At 34.2% G+C, this 21,434-nt stretch overlaps 1 protein-coding gene across 1 annotated transcript; it reads right to left on the reverse strand.

The window, feature by feature from the left end:
* Positions 1–1,662: 1,662 nt before the first annotated feature.
* Positions 1,663–19,052, reverse strand: LOC136025241 (apolipoprotein D-like). The gene is made up of 4 exons (XM_065701074.1): positions 18,864–19,052; positions 15,035–15,125; positions 12,735–12,860; positions 1,663–1,978 (listed from the first exon to the last, which is right to left on the reverse strand). Exons 1-4 carry the CDS (start codon positions 18,954–18,956, stop codon positions 1,725–1,727), a joined length of 564 nt encoding a protein of 187 aa, XP_065557146.1. The 5' UTR covers positions 18,957–19,052; the 3' UTR covers positions 1,663–1,724.
* Between the last annotated feature and the right edge of the window lie 2,382 nt (positions 19,053–21,434).

Below are 21,434 nucleotides of genomic sequence, written 5' to 3' on the forward strand. Positions count from 1 at the left end.
CCTGTAACGCTTAGAATGTTAATTCCAAAATCAGAGACGCAAAAAAGGGGAATTTCTGAGACATAGGTGCTACTACCGGTCTCATAGGAGGTCTACTAGAGCCTGCAATGGTTTAGCAGTGTTTTTTTTTACCAAAGTCCAGAGAAATGAGCTGGATTATGGGAGAAGTTTTAGTGATTTTTATTAAGAGAATAATATAAACTTGTTTAAACCATTGGAAAATAGTCCTTTTTAAGAGCATTTTTAGAGATTGAATTTTGAGAGTAATATAAACCGTTCAAAATATTTGATAGTAGTCCATCTAGAGAATTTTTAGAGATGTTTTCTTAAAGCATGATATAAAAGTATTCAAACCATAGGAAAACAGTCCGTCTTAGAGAATTTATAAGAGAAGTTTTCTTAAAGAATTCCTAACTTTTCCAAGAATTCCTAAAGGAATACTAGAAAGTATTCCTTTTTAGAAAATCTTTAGAGAAGTTTTTTTAGAGATTGACATAAACTTGTTCAAAAAAGAGGAAAATAGTCATTCTCAGATAAATTTGACAGATGGTCTTTTAGAGAATGATATAAACTTGTTAAAACTTAAAAAAACAATCTTAAGAAAAATTATATAAACTTGTTCAAAACATAAGAAAACAGTCTTTCTTAGAGAATATTTAGAGATTTTTTTGTAGAGAATGAAATAAACTTGTTCAAAACAAGGAATAAAAGTCCTTCTTAGAAAATTTTTCAGAGATGTTTTCTTAGAGGATGATATAAACTTGTTCAAAACATAGGAAAATTATCCTTCTAGGAGCGTTTTTAGAGATGTATTCTTAGAGAATGATAAAACTTGTTCAAAACTGAGGAAAATAGTCCTTTTAGAGAGTTTTTAGAGATATTTTCTTAGAAAAGGATATAACCTTTTTCAAAACAGATGAAAATAGTCTTTCTTACAGAATTTTTAGAAAGTTTTTCTTAAACAATGATACAAAATTTGTTCAAAACATAGGGATATTGTCCTTCTTAGGGAATTCTTATAGAGGTTTATTTAGAGAATGATATGAACTATTTCAAAGCATAAGAACACAGTCCACCATAGTGACTTTTTAGAGATGTTTTCTTAGACAATATAAACTTATTCAATATAAACTTATTCAAATTAGACAATATAAACTTATTCAAAAAATACAAAAATAGTCCTTCTTAGAGGATTTTCAGAGATTCCTTCTTAAAGAACAATATAAACCTGTTCAAAACTTAGGAAAATAGTCCTTCTTAGAGAATTCTTAGAGATATTTTCTTTGAGAATGATATAAAATTGTTCAAAACATAGGAAAATAGTCCCTTTTAGAGAATTTTAGAGATGTTTTCTTAGAGGAAGATATAAACTTGTTTGAAACATAGGAAAGTAATCTTTCTTAGAGAATTCTTAGGGAAGTTTTTTTGGAGAATAATATAAACTAGTTCAAAATATAGGAAAATAGTCCTTCTTAGAAAAATTTTAGAGATATTTTCTTAGAGAATGATATAAACTTATTTAAAACTTATAAGAATAGTCTTTCTTAGAGAATTTCTAGAGTTGTTTTCTTAGAATGTTTTCCTTGCATCAAAGTAAACTATATTCTATCTTTTTAACTATTACTCTTGACAGCTGCACCAAACTAACTCCGTAGATAAGAATTATTTAAAATACCAAAACAAGATTTATTATATAAAGGCAGCAAACAATTTTGTTAGTCAATTTATTTCTTAATAGATGCTTCCGGGAAATCATAGTTACAGTCGTCTCCTTGATAGTATTGGTTAAACTGATTAGTATCAACACCAAATTTAACAAAGTTTTCCATTGCCATTTTAATAACGTCTTCTGATAGGGTCTTGGTACGAGAAAGAAGCCAGCCTTGCTCCACTGTAATTCCAAGAATAACATCGCAAGAATACACTGTCGTATATGTGGTATAGTCCGTGTCAAGAACAAGATAGGATCCCATTGGCTCTAGAAAAGAAACTATTCTTAGTGAGGAAAACCTCCTTAAATACCGAGGACATCAGAATAAAACCGTTTTTGCCGCTGGGCCAATCTTTTTTCTACGTACCTGAAAGTTGCGATTTAAAACTATGAAGTTTTTAAGCCCGTTTTATAGGTATGTCAGTATTTCTAGGTTGAAATGTGAAAACACTTCATATTAAGTTGGATTAATTAGCTAAATTTGACAACGCTTTTTATTCTTCTAAATTCAAACATGAGCAATCGGTTAGTTCCCAAAGAAAACTAAACCTTCGAAGGAAAGTTACGCCTTTTTAAGTCTTTTGATGTCATATATTTCCAGTTTTTGTTTCTGCTGATACCCACATTTTTTTATTTTATTATCCGCAATATAAAAGACCGTACAATTGCATATATAGGTCTTTTCCACTAAGAATTGAATTTTTAATTTTTTCTATTTTTTTTTTAATATATATGGTTGTGCAAATTTTCACTTTACCAACTCCAACAATCAAATCTCGTTTTCTTTTTTTGGAAATTTAAGTACCATCGTCACAAATAATTAGGTATGCATAAGATGACCATGTGCCAGCATTTCTATGTGGATCAGTTCGCACGCATTAGTATTTTTTTTTATTCCAAAAAACAAAGGTAACATACCTTATATTATTGAAATTTTGGATCAGTGGGATTTGTATTGAAAGATTGATTTTGCGGGTCTATCCATAGTCATCCATAGTCATCTAAATATTGATGCTTCTAATTTTTTCTAATCTTTTTAAGACTTGTTTGGTTGTGTGGTTGGTATATGGTACTTCAAGTACCATTCTCTCAAATGCTTAGTTACGTATCAGTTGACTCATGTTCCAGCATTGCCATGTGTGTCACTTCACATTAGACCCGTTTTTTTCATCCGATCACCAATGCTGGTATATCATATATCAGTGGCATTATGCATACATCGGACTTTGTGCCAAAGAGTTACTTAAGTAGGTCTATTAGCAGTTATTCATTAATCAAAACCTTCTTAAAATAACATATATATAAATACATATATATATATATACTAGCTGTTGGGGTGGCGCTTCGCGCCACCCCAACACCTAGTTGGTGGGGCGCTTCGCGCCTCCCCAAGCCCCCCCGCGCGCGTAAGTCGTTACGCGCCATATTAGTTACGCGCCATTGTAGTTGTGTCCCTGTGTCCCACCTGTGAATATAGATAGATTTATATATGCGTTTCAAACTACGTAAAAATTGCGAATATACAGCATTCTTGGCTTTCCCATTGTCTGTGCATATACAAAGCCGTATGTACTAATAATGACGTCATATGCAAACGCTCTTTTTACAAACAAACAAACATGCATACACACAACTCGTTTTTAAATAGATAGATAGATAGATAGATGCAATACAAATTAACTGCGTAAAACTTGCGAATATACAACATTCTTCGCTGTCCAATTGTCGCTGCATATAAATAGATTGTCAGGTTTACCGACCCTCGAACATGCAACGTACAATTGTCCATGGGAAAAACAATCAGTATTAAGATCTATACCACATTTTTCTAATGATTGACCTTGAGCTTTGTTAATGGTGATTGCAAATGCTAATCGAATTGGGAATTGCAATCTTTTAAATTGAAAAGGCAGATCCGTTGGAATCATGGGAATGCGAGGAATAAGAACAGCCTCACCCTCAAAAGGCCCTGTCAAGATTGTGGCCTCTATTAGGTTTTCCATTGTTTTTTTTTTACGGCAAGTCGAGTGCCATTGCAAAGCTTTGGTGGGTTTATATTTCTTAAAAGTATTATTGGTACGCCTATTTTTAGTTGTAGCACGTGTGGTGGAAACCCTGAAAGATGTATGGAATTTAAAAATTCAGATGGATAATTAACCGCTTCATTTGGTTCCAAAACTGTGTCGACTGACTTGTAAAGGACTGCCTGGTCTCGAATCTTGGTCAAAACAATATTGTTGATTTCGTGGACGTCTATATTTTTGGGTGCGAGAATCGCTCTTTCACTTAGCCATTTATTATTTTTATAATTTTTTAGAATATTCGGAAATACTTTTTCAATCAATTCATTTTTGGACGTCACTAAATTACAGAAATCAGCAGGTAGTTGTATACGTCCTGAAATTGATTCTACTGGGAGCTTTCCGTTTCCAATTGCCAGCAAGTGATCTGAAAATGTTTGACCAGAGTCATCGTTTTGCAATCGGACACGCATATTTGTAGTTAATTTTAATATTTTTACGTGTGCCCATAAATTTGAATTTTTCAGGCAAGCATTCATTTCGTCTGCAGGAGTTGATCTAGGTATTATAGGTAATGTTTGCCTGAAATCTCCCACAAGCAATATTAATGTGCTGCCAAAGGGTTTCGACTTCCCTCTCAAATCTTTCAAGCATTGATCCAGAGCCTCGAGCGATTTTTTGTGTGCCATTGTGCACTCATCCCAAATAATAAGTTTGCATTGCTGCAATACTTTACCCATCCCAGATGATTTGGAAATATTGCACGTGGGAGTTTCTGTAGAATGCAAATTCAGAGGCAATTTCAAAGCGGAATGAGCAGTTCTTCCACCAGGCAGCAATGTTGCGGCTATTCCGGACGACGCAATTGCCAACGCTATATCATTTTTTGATCGAATTGATGCCAGAATCAGTTTTATCACAAATGTTTTACCAGTACCTCCTGGCGCATCCAAAAAGAAAATTTCTCCAACGTTGTTCTCGACACAATGGATTATCGTATCATAAATGTCTTTTTGTTCCGACGTTAACTTGGAAATGTTATTTTGTACATACGACAATAGATCACTCGTACTGTAACTTTGTTCACGATCCAATTCTACACATGTCGAAACAGCAGCGATACGGTTAGGTGAAGGCATTCCCAAATCCTGAAGAGGTTTGTTTGCCATACGTACGCACAAATCTTCTATAATAACTAAAGTGTAGTTATAAATTTCTGATGTAAAATCAAAAGTCATATCTGACGGATGGAGTATATCTTCGGACATTTTTGACTTATATTTTTCCCATAACTCTGTAGGAGCTGATGGAGAGCAAGTTCTTAAAATGATGCCAAACAATGCACGAATTTGACTTGGGGTTGACGTTTCGCACGCGTCATTGATGCAGTTATCCCAGTGTTGGTCATTCTCCAATAAATTCAGAGCTTGGCATGCACTACGGTAAGTGTCATGTATAGTACCGTTTACAGTTCTCAAATACTCAAAGGATGTCGGACCGGGTACATTCACCAAAAGCAGGCGTAGAAAGAAGCATTCATGTTGATTGGGGTGAACGGTGTAGAGTCTTCCTATCGTGGTATCTTTGGAGATGGTAGGTTGGCCGTCGACTGACTTACCCTGTTTTCGCCGTTCAAATACTTTATTTTTAGTATTCCACGTGTAATACGAAGGCACTTCAGTATACAGCAGTTTTTTTGCAAAAGAATCATTTTTGCAAAGCGAAAAAAAAGCTGTTAATGTTGTATCCGGTGGATTCAGGACTCTTTGTTGCACGTTGGTTTCCGTGAAATAAACACGTTGACCATTCTGTAAATGTACCGCTAAGTGAACAACAGCTGGACTACGTTCATGTATCGGAAATGAAAGAATTCGCCAAACAGCTTCATTACTGCTTATGTATCTTCCAGCCTGATATTGTACGATTTCGTCGAAATCTTTGATTTCGGGCTGCAAGCCAAAAACTGCCATGTCACTGCCTTTGTTGACGTATTTACATATGTATTTGATTGCCTTTACGGAGTTACAGTATTCAACGTTTATGTGTGCATTAAATGTTTTTGATAATAATGGGGAATATGGAACAACCCACTGGTTATCTACTTCGATGGTGGTACCGTTACGCTTCTTTATTATTGCTGTTTTACCGCCATCTTCAGTAGATCTTCTTCTATATTGTGGGTAACCATCATTGCCAGTAATTGTGTTTGATACTAAAAGTCGAGGATATTGCTTTGTGCACCTTCCTTTGGCCATGCATGGTGAATTTTCGTTCAGTGCACCGCAAGGTCCATGTATCATATTTTTTACAATAATATCATGTAACCCCTTATCGACATTTTTATCAGGTATTTCAGCGGAAATCACATCATCAATTTCGTTCGAAGTAATTTTTTTATGTAGCCAGATTAGTATATGTGCGTGTGGCAAACCTCGTTTTTGCCATTCCACTGAGTACATCCAGCATCGCACTGACCCAAACACTTCAAGTTTTACTATGTAGTTTATCAGTGATTTCAACTTTTGCCGGAAGACACGGGCCGTAATGTCATGCCTATGAACCGCCGATTGTCCTTGAAGTAAAAGCTGCAGTATCTCGTCCCAAGATTGATTACATGTAAATGTAATAAATAAATCTGGACGACCATAGAGACGAACATACGCAATAGCATCTTGAGCATATTCATGCATATGACGGGGACTGCCAGCATATGACGAAGGTAAAATTGTTAATCTTCCAACGTTTGTGGTATTACCGTCATTTATAACTGCATCTCGCAAATGAATGTATTGTTCAGAGCGGAGCTTGGTCTGATTCAGGCGGATATATAGCAAACGTTCTGATTCAATTTTAGCATACATATCAACGACAAATTGGTGAAACAATTCACGGCATTTTAAGGCGATAACTTTCAGGTTGCTCTGATTCCTCGGCACGCTTTCTTTTCTTACTTTCTCTATCAGCAGCAAGCCTGATTTCTTGCTGTTCTTGTGATTCCTCGGCACGCTTTCTTTTCTTACTTTCTCTATCAGCAGCAAGCCTGATTTCTTGCTGTTCTTGTAATTCCTCGGCACGCCTTCTTTTTTCACTTTCTCTTTTAACAGCAAGTCTGCTTCCGCGTTGCTCTGGTAGTTCCTCGGCACGCTTTCTGTTCTTTCTTTCTCTATCAGCCTCAAGCCTGTTTCCTTGCTGTTCTTTTGATTCCTCGGCACGCTTTCTGTTCGTTCTTTCTCTATCAGCCTCAAGCCTGTTTCCTTGCTGTTCTTTTGATTCCTCGGCACGCTTTCTTTTCTGACTTTCTCTATCAGCAACAAGTTTTTTGGCATAGACTCTTTGAGCATCTTCATCGGCTTTTGCCATTGTAAGTTCATCAGTCTTTTAAACTTAAACATTAATAGATTTCTACGTGAACATATGTCTTAAATATCTTGAATGACGTCACCATCGTAGCAAAAATGACGACAACTAACTTGATGACGTCAGTCAACACAGAAACATGACGTCACCTGACAGACAGACAGACACACAGACAGACAACTTATTTTTATATATATAGATATATATATATATATATATATATATATATATATATATATATATATATATATATATATATATATATATATATATATATAGTGTATATACGACTACTACTACTACTAATAACTTGCTGCAGCACCTAGCCACCTGAGGCCAACACAGATACGCACGCTCCTCCTCCAACCTAATCTATTCAAGGCCTTGCTCTTTACACCCTCCCAGGAGGTTCCCATTTCCTTTAAATCTTTATTTAAGACATCCTCCCAACCCACACAAGGACAACCTGCATTTTTTGTAGCCCAAGACGGTTGACCAAAAAGGACAATCTTCGGCAATCTGTCATCCTTCATCCTCAGAAATCATCGAAAACTAGTGTCACATCTATTCACGAATAATTAAACAGACTCTCATATCCTTTAGTCTTTCACTTATTAGTCGATGCAGCAAACTACTATGCCCTTTTTTTTTAAATATTATAACGGCTGTCAGGATACGGCATTTTTTATATAAAATTAAACGGAACGTGCATCCACATTGTGGTTCTGGAGTATGTGCCCTAAAACAACTACTTCTTTATTTAAAGAATAAAGGGGTTATTTACGATAAATAAGTGTCAGTTGCAAATGTCCACTGACACGGGTATGGTTTTGGTTACAATAGACAACTTAATATAAGGTTTGATGATGACAGGTTATTATAGAATAGATTAGGTTTGGTTCGATGTGAGATGAGGTTAGGCTAAGTTAGCTTAGATTACGTTTTTAACCCATTTCTGGTATTTAGAATCAAATCTAACGTAACGTAACCTGACCTAACCTTATCTTTTACCATCACAGCTTGCAGCAGACTTAGAAGGCTGACTCGTAAAGCTAATTGAATCAAAGCAGAGAAAAAGGAAACTTGAACATTCACCGGTGAACATCGACATTAATATGATGTATTAATTGCTGTAGACTCTGTCATCCTAAACCTTCCCTTGCCCATAGTGCCAACTATAGTTCGCCATCTTCTGATGTCCTTGTTTGTTTTGCTGATGACAGCACACTTGGCACTTCGGGAAATTGCAAATCTTAGCTTCAATTACCCTAATTATCTTACCCTAAATTATTCCAAGTCCAGTTTTTTTTTTATATTTTCACATGTTTCTCAGATTTAACCCCAGTTATTAGAAATTAATCAGCCAAATGGGATAAGTCATAGATCTAAAGATCGATATGTTCGTTTTCTGGGCATTCTTGCTGATAAAAACTTGTCTTTCAAACGTCACATTTATTTGATTCCAATGAAAATATGCAGGAGTCTCGGTATTTTAAGGAAACTTAAACATAGTTTCCCTGGATTAATTTTGGAAATCCTTTTTCGCTGATTGATCCAATCTTACGTTTCTTACTGTCCAATAGTATGGATGTCAACCTTTCCTTCATTATTAAAACCACTTTCTAAGGTTTACAAAAAAGCTAATTACCTCATTAAGGAAACTAATTGTTCAAGAGTTATCACATTACTTGATCTCGAGGCACTGTATATTCTTTTGTGTGCATGTTTTACTTTTTTTCAGCTTCATGGTGACCTCCCCCATCCCCTAAGTGTTTCGCCATCTTTCACCTCTGACCAGAATAATCATAATCTTCGCAATACTAAAATCATATTCAAGTTCCTTTTACTCCTTGTGTAAGGTCAGATTTTAGTCTTTTAATTGCGAGTCATATTGTATGGAATAAAACGCCCCAATCAGCTTGAAGGTGCCACTCATTCGGTTTGTTCAAAAAGTTATGAAAAATTCATTGCCTTCTTAGAAACTATTATAAATATATATATATCTATATATATAAAAATAAGTTGTCTGTGTGTGGATCTGTGGATCAGGTGACGTCATGTTTGTTCGCATATGACGTCTGAATTATTTCACACTAATACAAAAGAAGAAAAAAACTAAAAAAAGTAAAAACTACAAAAAAAAACTAAAAAGAAAAAAAACTAAAAAAGCTAAAAAACTAAAAAAAACTAAAAAAAGGTAAAAATCTAATAACTAAAAAAAAACTGAAAAAAATAAAAAAAGGCAAAAACTACAAAAAAAATAAAAACTAATAAAAAAACTAAAAAAGCTAAAAAACTAAAAAAACTAAAAAAAACTAAAAAAAGGTAAAAAACTAAAAAAAAACTAAAAACTAAAAAAGAAAAAAACTAAAAAAAGGAAAAAACTGAAAAATAAAAGAGAAAAAGAAAACTAAAAAAATATGAATAAATATATATAAAAATAAGTTGTTTGTGGGTTATGTCTGTCTGTCTGTCTGTCGAGTGACGTCGTGTTTGTCCGCATATGACGTCTGAATTATTTCACACTAATACAAAAGAAGAAAAAAAACTAAAAAAGGTAAAAACTACAAAAAAAAACTAAAAAGAAAAAAAACTAAAAAAGCTAAAAAACTAAAAAAAACTAAAAAAAGGTAAAAAACTAAAAACTAAAAAAAACTGAAAAAACTAAAAAAAGGCAAAAACTAAAAAAAAACTAAACACTAATAAAAAAACTAAAAAAGCTAAAAAACTAAAAAAACTAAAAATACTAAAAAAAGGTAAAAAACAAAAAAAAAACTAAAAACTAAAAAAGAAAAAACTAAAAAAAAGGAAAAAACTGAAAAATAAGAGAAAAAGAAAACTAAAAAAATATTAATAAATATAAAAAATATAAATATAAATATAATATAAATTAGCAATCAACAAAGCACCGAGACACAAATGACGACCGGGACACAGGGAGTATAAATGACGACCAGGACATAAGTAAAAAAAAAAACTAAAAAAACTAAAAAAATGGTAAAAACTACAAAAAAACTAAAAACTAATAAAAAAACTAAAAAATCTAAAAATCTAAATAAACTAAAAAAGAAAAAAAAGAAAAAAGGAAAAAAATAAAGGAGAAAAACAAAACTAAAAAACGAATGTATATACAGACCGGGACACCGGGATACAAATGACGACCGGGACACAGGGAATATAAATGACGACCGGGACACAGGGACACAACTACAATGGGGACGCCGGGGGGCACAGGGGGATATAAATGACGACCGGGACACCGGGACACAAGGAATATAAATGACGCCCGGGACACTCAAAGAGAAATCACAGACTGGAACACCGGGACACAAATGACGACCGGGACACAGGGAATATAAATGACGACCGGGACACAGGGACATAACTACAAAGGGGACGCCGGGGTGCACAGGGGGATATATAAATGACGATGGCGACTCAGGGAATGGTCGATTAGCAATCACCATCAACAAAGCTCAAGGGCAATCATTAGAATCATGAGGTATAGATCTGAATACGGATTGTTTTCCCATGGACCATTATATGTTGCATGTTCAAGAGTCGGTAAACCTGACAATCTATTTATATGCACAGACAATGGGACAGCAAAGAATGTTGTATATTCGCGAGTTTTACGTAGTTAAAAACATATATATATATATATATATATATATATATATATATATATATATATATATATATATATATATATATATATATATATATATATATATATATATATATATCTATCTATATTCACAGGTGGGACATAGGGACACAACTACAATGGCGCGTAACTAATATGGCGCGTAACGACTTACGCGCGCGGGGGGGCTTGGGGGGGGGGGGGGGGGCGAAGCGCCCCCACCAACTAGGTGTTGGGGTGGCGCGAAGCGCCACCCCAACAGCTAGTATATATATATATATATATATATATATATATATATATATATATATATATATATATATATATATATATATATATATATAACGAAAAGAGAAATCACCAATGCAACAGCACAAACACATTAAAAAAAAAAAAAAAAAAAAAAAAAAAAAAAAAAAAAAAAGGAGACAGAAGGAAAAAAGGAAGACTGTTTTCCTAAATTAGTGATTAATATAGACCAGCACTTGAATGAGGCCTTAACCCTACTCATCCATACAATCACACAGGTCAAACAGCATAGCCATACACAATCAACCATAAAGAATAATCCATGGACAGGCAGTCATGTCGTCAGTAAGTAAAAGTCGTCATTTACCAAACAATAAAAACAATAAAGACAAATAATTCAGAGGCAACAACCCAACACAAGGGCTCATCAGGAGAATACACTTGCCTATAGAGTTTCGGCACTTTAAGTTCTCTACCCAGTCAAGTGTTGTGCCTACCACAGAATACCTATGGTATCCCCGTGTCAGGTATCACCCCCAAAATATATGCTTATGAAAAAAAAACAAGCAAATGTAGAACAACCAAGTAACACCAAAACAAGCTTATCCTGTTAATATATTCCTCTGTTTAGCAGCAGAAGGTAAACAAAATGTGATAAATTTTACCAAATCACAAATATTAACTCTTTGCGAAAAACATGAATGAACTAAAACAATTACCAATTTCATCAGTACCATGTGGCCATTTTTGAAACATCCGCTCATTTAGATATACAATTCACAAAATAGATGGCGCTGCATCAACTTTTTGTGAACCTAAGAAATTAACCAAAAAATTCCCTAAGTATTTCTAGATAATTCTTTTGGTATTTATTTAAAAGTCCTTACAATTTAAATCCTTACAATTTAAGACCAAAATATCATCTAAATATCTTTTATTATTTGACAAAACATATTTTAAATTATTGAGATTATTCTTATCCATCATATAATTATATTCTAGTTGACTTAAAAACAAGTCAGCTGTACATGGGCTGGCATTCCCCCCCCCCCCATGGGAATTCCCACAATTTGCTTGTACAAATTACCATTAAATCTTATATAAGTATTATATAAACAAAATCTAATAAATCAAAAATCATATCCAAACTGTAACATCTCAAGTTAACTGTAGTCTTAAAGCAATTTGTCGCGTAACGACTTACGCGCGCGGGGGGGCTTGGGGGGCGCGAAGCGCCCCCACCAACTAGGTGTTGGGGTGGCATGAACCGCCCCCACCAACAAGGTGTTTGGGTGGCACGAAGCGCCACCCCAACAGCTAGTATATATATATATATATATATATATATATATATATATATATATATATATATATATATATATATATATATATGTGTGTGTGTTATTTCATTGGGGTCTATTTTATCTACTGATCTACTTAATTAATTTAGTCTATTCAATCTATTAGTCTATTGAGTTTCATTTTCTATAGTTTTTATTTTATTTATATTTTCTTTTCTTCTCCTTTTTGATCTTCTCTATGTGAGTAAGTGATTATTTAATTTTTTTTTTCCCCTTTTGAACAGGCCAAAGTGCCTTTGGGGGAATAATAAAAAGTCTCTCTCTCTCTCTCTCTCTCTCTCTCTCTCTCTCTCTCTCTCTCTCTCTCTCTCTCCTTTTGCTCTTTCTCTTTGTTGTTCTGTTTAGTTGAATTATGCTTCCAAGTAGACCTCTTCATAAAGTTTACTTACGTCCAGGAAATTGGATTGTCAAAGATGCTGGGGCACTTGTGTTGGTCTGATATCCAGTTCCAGTTATGGTAATAAATTCACCGTCAGGTTTAGTGGCGCTGTTGAATATGCTGAAAGTCCCAGGCTCTGTAATTAAAGAAAATACATAAAACTACTATTATGCTATTCAATACAGTTACGACCTGGGGGTGAGGGTACAATCTTCTTTTAAGTCCCATTTTGAAGAATATATTTCTTTTTCATGAAAAATGTGTCAGTCTAACGGGATTGGTGAGACTCATTAGGATTGGTGATTTTTAGGTACCAAGGACACAAGGCCGTATCCAGGAGAGGCTAGGGGTTATGAGCCCCCCCGCCTACTTCCGAAATGTTTGTCGGAGTCTTAAAACGTAACAAAAAAGAATATAAACAAATTATTGGCGTTTCTGAGGGTTTTCTGAGTAAAACTTATCCCTCTCAAAAAATCCTTTTGTGCCCCCCCCCCCAAAAAAAAAAACAAATCCGGGAAACGATCCTGCAGAGATATCAAATTAAACTATATTTACTCCCTAACTTGACTCTACTGAAGTCTATTCGTTCCATAACTACGCTTTCCTTAGGTTTTTTTCAACATTGTGAAGTTTCGTGGGCAGTAGCACCATTTTCATCAGTGATGTGACGTTAAACTGTGAACATAAATAAGAAAAACTAATTAGTAAGATTTGACAATACTTTCAGTCAGCAAAAATTCAAAAAATAACAATCTGTTGATTCCAAATACAACTCACCCACGTTCCTTCTTTTAAAATTTGGCATGTTGATTATTCAACAACTTTTTTTTGCACTCATTACTACCAAAAACTGCACAACTGCATTTTCCTATAAAATGTAATCTTCGGTTTATTCTTATTGTTTAAGATACATTTGTTTGTGTGTAGATTTCTACCTAATCGGCTCGAACAATTAAATTTCGGTAGCTCTGTTATTGAGGTACCAATAACAAAGGTATTTCATCAAACTCGCCATTTCTTACGGTGAACCGTTTTTTTTCAACCGTAATTAAGTAGAAATAGTTCTTGTCGAGGGACAAGTCGTGAAATGCTAATGTTTCTTTGTGACAACCAATTATTTTTACTGAGAAAATAAACCTCAAATTTTCTCTGCAAAGAACTTTACTGAAGCTTAACAAAGAGACCTGTTGAATTAGAATAAATAGCTCTTGAAATTACAAAGAACAATTTAGCGTAAAGAGCAAGGTATTGAGGAGGAGACGAATCCCCTCATCCCCCCGTGAATTTCCAGTTTCTCTTAGACTATTCCTTGTGACACCCCCACCCCGTCCTGCTTAGGTCTTCATGATGTTATGCTTCATCGTGGTTAGATTCTTTGCCAAGGCCCCAGTTTTCTTTAAAAAATATGGATGATTCGTAACCAAGTTAATTTTATTTATTCTGACGTTCAAAATGTAATGGCCTGCCTTTCTTATTTTCCCCAGCTATGTTAATCCTCTGGTTCATTCTTCTTGCCGTTTAATCACATATCAGTTCGTCATCTAGTTTCTGAACAAGGTTAATTTAGGTGGTATTCTTTTGGGTTCAACGGAAGTTAAATTTTGCCTTGGAGCGAGGAAACATGAAACCTTTCTACCCATACATATTAAGATTCAAATATAACGACGATAAACTTTCCAGAAAATTTTTCGTTAATATTTTATAGAAAAAAGTTAAGGCAGACAAATGAGATTCCAGAGCTTGGTCCGAAAAATTTTCGTTCATCTGGCTTCATTACGTTCTTCTGAATATTAAAAGATATTGACCGGAGAAAGATTTATTTTACCCTGATGAAATGTGGTATGAATTCAATCTGAGTAAATATAACATCTGAGGTAGACGCCCTGCATTTGAGCAATTGACCATGTTTTATTTTATCATTTGCATTGTTTTGTATTGATGATTTCTGTTCGGAGCCATCACCATTGGTTGAACAACATTTAATTTAAACTCTTATTACAAAATAAGACCTAAATATAAAACTTATGACCCTAACTTTCTTTAATAAAATTTATTTTGCTCCTGTTATTTGGAAATTAATAACTGATATTTTAAAAAAAAAGATCAAAATGACGGTTGAATGGTAACGTTGAAATACAGTGTTTAGTTCGCAGATTGAACTAAAATATGAATCAACACTCTTTTCACGTGAGCTCATACTTAGCAAACAAAATGTAAACACTGTAAAATTTCTTTGGAACAATATCATTGACCATTTTCTTATGAGGATTAATCAAAGACGTTAGAACAAATTGAAAAAAAAATCTTTACCGTTCAATGCTTCATATCTGGCTCTAACGCAAAATGAATCAGATTGAAAGACTGTGTCAATCCTTTGGATTTCGTACCAGTCTCCGACATACTAAAAAAAGGGACAGAATTATTCACATAAGAAGATAATAAAGCCTTTCACGTAAATGCTTTTGGGGTAAGTGGTGGCAACCTTCTTGCAGTGCCCTAAGAGTACTACGCACAAATAGGGTCTACTACTACTAATTTCAGTCACCTTCCAGCCGCTGGTCCTCCCTCTGAATTATTGGCTGAGAGCATAACTGTCGTATTTGGCACCCAAAGCCAAAAATGAGTCATTAACACTTGTAACTAAAGTTTGTTTCGTAGAATCTGTATTATACAATATGTCTCAGATATCATTCTGTCATCACATGTTATATAAGAAACATAGTCGTATCTTGCTCTATTTAAAGCTATTAGAACAGAAAACTGTGCATCGGAAAATTTTCTTATCTATGTGAATAAACATTGAAAGATGCACACTAAGAAGAAAGACATTTCAACAAAAAAAGGATGTACAAATAAATAAACAGGAAAAAGAATTAGGTGAAAAAACAGAAAGTCAAGAAAAAGAATAGAAAAAAGGTGGCACCAATGGCCCCGTAGCAATTGCTGGCATATTTTTTTTTTCTTTCTTTCTTTCAAGGGAACCAGTGGAGGCAATAGGCCTGTTTGGCCTGAGCGTCACTCCAGTTTTGTCAATCTGACCATAAAAATAATAATATTAACAGTACGTAAATTTCAAGCCAATATCACTTTGTACCAATCTTATGAAAGACGAAGTAAATTATGATTGGTAAGTAAGGATTGTGCCTAGGTGTTGCTGGATAGCTAAGCATGCGCAGGAATAGGACCTTATGAAACACTATTAATAGTAGATTACTCTTTGTAGGGTATGCGCCGCAGGAAGTGGCAGTTTCACAAACAGTTAATAAAAAATTTGTATTGATTTTGTATTTATTTAAACATTATTAATCTATAAAATCATCGATTTATGTTTAACTGATTAATATTATTAAAACATTTATATTATTAAAAATATTATTATTAAATATATTATTAAAAATCAATTAAGCAAAACTGAACAGAGATCAATTAAAGACTAAATAAACTTAGTTTGTAGATTGTGTGTTTAGATAGTTATTAATTTAAAAAAAAAAACTTTGCGGAAAAAGAAGTTTTCTAAAGTAAAGTAAAGGCCATATTAAAAATAAAATCAGAAAAAAATCAAAACCTACAATAACTCAAACAATAACTCAAAACAACTAGAAATCACTATTAAAGAATAAATGAAACCCAAAACGAACAGAAATTAGATAAAGAATCTTAGCAAACAAAACATACAACAGATACTAACATAAATGAATCTCAAAACGAGTAAAGCTCTAGTTGGATAGGCAAATTAATCTTAAAAGGAACAAAAATATTTGTGGGTACCCCCCAAGCCCCGCTGGGGCTTGGGGCGTGCCATACCCTGAAAAAAAGTTATTTGGCCTTTGAACTATTTTGAACAAAATGGCCATCTCCAAATTTTGACCGGATGCCCTCTGGAAAACTGGAGCGTGGGCCAGTTGGCCATTAAACACTGTTGATCCTTAAGAAGAGCTAGAAGTTTTAATTTCTGATCGAATGAGCATCTCCACAGTTGATAGGATCGTCCTTTCCAGACAAGATTTTTCAACCCCAAAGTTATAGTAACTTGAATTTTGGACTATATTGAACAAAATGGCTATTTTAAAATTTTGATAAGATACATTTGGAGAAAAACGGCAAAAGGAGTGGAGGGCTTGTTACTTCTTGATCGCTTTTGATGCTCAAGAACTTACACCTTACATTAGTTAAAATTATTGTCCCGGGTGCTATGGAGGACCTCTAAACCCCTAATTTATAATAACTTGAGTTTTGTATTATTTTGTACAAAATGGCTATCTCAACGTTTTATCGGATGTATTTGGAGGAGAAGACGTAGGGGGTAGACAACCTTCAATTACTTTAGACGATTCTTAAAAGGTAACTATAACTTTTAATTTCCAATCAAACGAGCCACCTCTGAAGTTTATACGATCGCCCCTTACATAAAACCTTGTATGCCCCCGGGGCATAGCTTACAACACTTGCCCCTGAGCTCTGGGGGAATATGCCAGCCCTGGGGAATTTTATTATTTGATCTTTAAACTATTTTGAACAAAATAGCTAAATAAAAATTTGGTTTGGATGAATTTGGGGAGAAAGGCCTTGGGGAGGGGGCTAGTTGCCATCCGATGACTTTTGACTTTTAAGAGGGGCACTAGAAATTCAGACTTACAATTGAATAAACCCTCTCCGAAGTTTATACGACCATCCCTTCCTTGTGTGCCATCAGTGCACATTTTACAACACTTACCCCAGATTCTGGGGGGGGGGAATGTTGTATCCATGGAGTTTTGTTATATTATCCTTGGTCTATTTTGAAAAATATGGCTACATACATAAAAATTCGATCGGACGCATTTGAGGAAAGGAAAGTTAGGAGGAAGGGAGATCTAGCCACCAACGGATCACTTCGACTCTTAAAAGGGGAATTAGAAGCTTCAAGTTCTAATCGTTTGAGTCCCCTCCAAAGTTTATACGACCACCTCTTCCATAAGAACCTTACATGCCCCTACAGAATAGGTTACAACCCTTCCCCTGGTTCTTTGGGAGGGGTATGTTGACAACGAAGTTTTTGTTATCTTATCTTGGGACTATTTAAAAAAATTGGCTATCTAAAAATTTTCATTTTGATGCATTTGGAGAAAATAGGAGATTTGTACCAGGGGGAGGTTATTATAGGTAAGTAGATATGTGGAAATTCACGTGAATACAAACCCTCGTAGGTTTTCCCCAGCGCGAAAGTGTTGTATTATATTTATTTATTTATTTGTGAATGTTGAAATAAAAACTTGAACTAAAAAAATTGAGTCTCAATCTCACTCCTCTTTTCTCTCCTTCTCTCTTTTTTTTTTTTTTTTTTTTTTTTTTTTTTTTGTTGAAAGTCAGTCTAATTACTGGAAACAGACGATATGTTTTTACAGAACTAGAATTTTTAGCCATATTATTATAAGCGAATAAGAGCTGGACTGCTCAATATTAAAGTGTACCAACTCCAGGATATTAACTTTCGAAGTAAATACTCCAGAAGGTAAGCGACTATATTTGAACCCCTTACTTCCAATTATAAGGTTCCAGAATCACTATTGTAATAAAATAATTATGAGTTTTCAAAAACAGTTAAGAGCGCCCATGTCATGAATGCACAAGAAATATTGGGCTTTAGCTTATAAATAGGATCTGTTTTGGACACGGAGGCCAATTAAAAAGAAAAGAAAAAAATAGGTTATATGAAAATATAAGAACTTACTGGAGAAGGAGTACTGAGACATCATTTCGGATATTGACGCTTAAGTATAGAAAATGGAAAAATATTATTCATTTTAGTACTGAATCATTCATTTAGTTTTATTGTAGGTGCATAAAAGGGCTCTTAAGGCTTAATAGATATGGATTAGTCGTCAAAACTAAAAACGTTCATTTAGTTACTACAGCTATGGATTTTCCACTCATTTTCTCTAAGGGCTTGGTCCATGCCCCACCTAAGAAAATAGGAATACCATTACTGGTGTTATTTCACGAGAACTGAGTGAAAAGTAGAGAGATTCAGGCGCAACCCGATCAAACCTAACTAGATGAAGTAAAGTTATTCCGTCTGAACTGAGTATTTGATTGGCGGTTCAGTCAAGTCATTGGCCCATTTTTATCTAAAGAAGACGCTGTTAAAACAATTTCAAACCTGTCCAAGGTCAAAATCAGGTTTTGTTGTGACATCAGGGCAAACAGCTACTGCACTGGCTATGAGAACACTCAATATGATAAAACGAAACATGATTAAAGAATCAGGTCCTCTCAATTCCTTCCACTTTCTTATATAGTACCTGTTTAATCTTCAAACTAAACAGTTTTATCTCTTCCTATTGCAAGATATCTAGTTGCATATTGGAATTTCCTAATATTCAACCGGGATTTAAAATAATATCTATTAATGAATACACAGTTAGTTTGAAGTTCAGTTAGCTTATCTAGTCAGAGCAAATTTCAATATGTACAATTATTTCTGTCGCAATGGTGGAAACTGTTTCCAAGAGCACGACATAAGAATCTTCGCGTGAAGCAAAACATGACACGTGAAGTATGTTGTCTGCTGTTTCAACTAGTCTGGATAATTATGGGCGTGCATATGGATCTAAAATTTCTCAGCGAAAAAAATAAAATAATTTATAACATAATTCGTTGCACAAGAAACATTAATAAAGAGATACCTATTTGTGCTGTGGAGGAGCAGTAGGCTACTGCTTTCATAGTCTCTTTTAATGAAAAAATATAAACTTTGTCGTTACTAGTTCTTGTAAGTATCTTATAGCTACTAAATTTTACAAAAACTACTTTGATCCAACACTCGTGGGTGGCCCAAAACAAGAGAAAAAAAGGAGATTAATAACATGAAACACCGTTTAAATACTGTGAACAAAATCATAAAAAACTAAGATTTTGCTAGGTGCGTGGAGCAGTTGAGGGAAAGTCGATCTTACATACAAGTGTGAGTGTGGTAGGGGCATCCATTTTATTTTATTTTTTAAACAAATTGTGTAGTCCCAAACACAGGAAAATGCATAATCAATATTGTTACAGCATGAGTCGCAGAGCCAGGCAGTGGCGTCAATCATGGATAAGGTGGGAGGGGGCTAGTGCTCCCCCCCCCCAATTACCCCCCTCCGTTTATATTTTGAAGAATATATTTTTTGCATTTTCATTGGAAATCCCTTTTTTCGGTATTTTTATGGAAAAAATAAATAAATATTTCTTCCCCCCTAGATTTTGAACAGAAAAACTTTTGTCGTCTCCCGACCCCAGCATCATATCAGTCTTAGAAAGCCCCTTCCAAATAGATAAGCAGAACTGAATAGAACTATTGTCCAAGTAATCTGTCCTGGACGTTTTCCCCTGCATTGATAAAGCTTCATAGTTCAAACCGGAGGCTTATCATAGCATACATATTAGCGTGGACTTCGTAAACACGAATATTTCCCTAGATGTTTTTTTTTCAGGTCCATTGCAGAAAGTTTTGGGAAAGTTCAATCGATGATAAATTATGAGATCTAGGGCTATTTCATAAGCAGTAAAGAGTGATGTGGTCACAGTGCATTATATTTTTTAAGACCAGGACCCTTCCTATATAAGGAGTTGTCATATAGGCATTATTTAAAAAAACAATGAAAAAATAAATATGAAAAAGTTTTTTCAACTGAAAGTAAAGAGCAGCATTAAAACTTAAAACGAAAGAAAATATTACGCATATAAGGGGTTCACCTCCTTCTAATACCTCACTCTTTACGCTAAAGTATTTTTAGTAATTTCAACTATTTATTCTACGGCCTTTGTGATTCAGGGGTCATTCTTAAGGTATTTGGAGAAAATTTAAGCTTTAGTGTAAAGAACGAGGTATTGACAAGCCCCCTAATATACGTAATAAAAACATACGAATCTAGAAGTTCGTTACGTAAGCTAATTCGTAAGTTGCGTATATCTTTTACTAATGAAGACGTTCGTAAAAAAACTAAAAGTTCTAGTTGCCTTTTTAAGTAACCAAAAAAAACGGAAGGCAACTGGGCTTCCTCCTCCGCTCTTTTTTTCTCAAAATCGTTCTATCAAAACTATGAGAAAGCCATTTAGCCAAAAAAAAAAAAAATATGCAAATTTTGTTGTAATTATTCATCTGCGGAGAGCCGAAATCAAAACATGGATTAACTCAAAAACGTTCAGAAATTAAATAAAAAAAAACAAGTTTTTTTTGAAAGTAAGAAACTGAAAGTAAGGAGCGACATTAAAACTTAAAACAGTTAAAAAAAACTTGTTTTTTTATTTAATTCCCTTAAAGATTGAAGGTCCAGACATATGAACGGGAAATCGTACTGATCATCATTATTATCATCACGCATTGTTCAAGGACATAAGCTATTCATGTGGACATGCCTCGACTGAACTAGGTAGTAACATTTTTTACAAAGATGAACTTTTTTACTATTTTGTAATCGCATATTGCGATTATTGAAAAATAGAATTAAGTCCTTTTTTGAAATGTCGAGGTTCACATTTTTCGTGAACCTTGCTCGTTTCCTGTTCAATTGGAATTACATGTCTTGCGCATCCTGGTGTGACATTCATTATTCTTGCATTATTGTAGATAGATTACGGCAAGCCTATGGCTTACTCCATTATTTGTTTAAAGGAAATAAAAGTAAATAACAGAATTTGCTTTAATCAGATATTTAGAGAGAAATTAAAGAGCGATGTTAAAATTTGAAGC

The sequence above is a fragment of the Artemia franciscana genome, chromosome 3, assembly GCF_032884065.1.
Source record: "Artemia franciscana chromosome 3, ASM3288406v1, whole genome shotgun sequence".
NCBI lineage: Eukaryota > Metazoa > Arthropoda > Branchiopoda > Anostraca > Artemiidae > Artemia > Artemia franciscana.

Bases quoted from the DNA above. Each gene is read 5' to 3' on its own strand.
- LOC136025241 (XM_065701074.1), bottom strand. From the start codon at position 18,956: ATGTTTCGTTTTATCATATTGAGTGTTCTCATAGCCAGTGCAGTAGCT. The intron at 12,861-15,034 runs GTAAAGATTTTT...CTTTAATTACAG, and splicing joins CAGATATGAAGCATTGAACG to AGCCTGGGACTTTCAGCATA. The intron at 1,979-12,734 runs GTAAGTAAACTT...TTTCTTTTCTAG, and splicing joins GACAATCCAATTTCCTGGAC to AGCCAATGGGATCCTATCTT.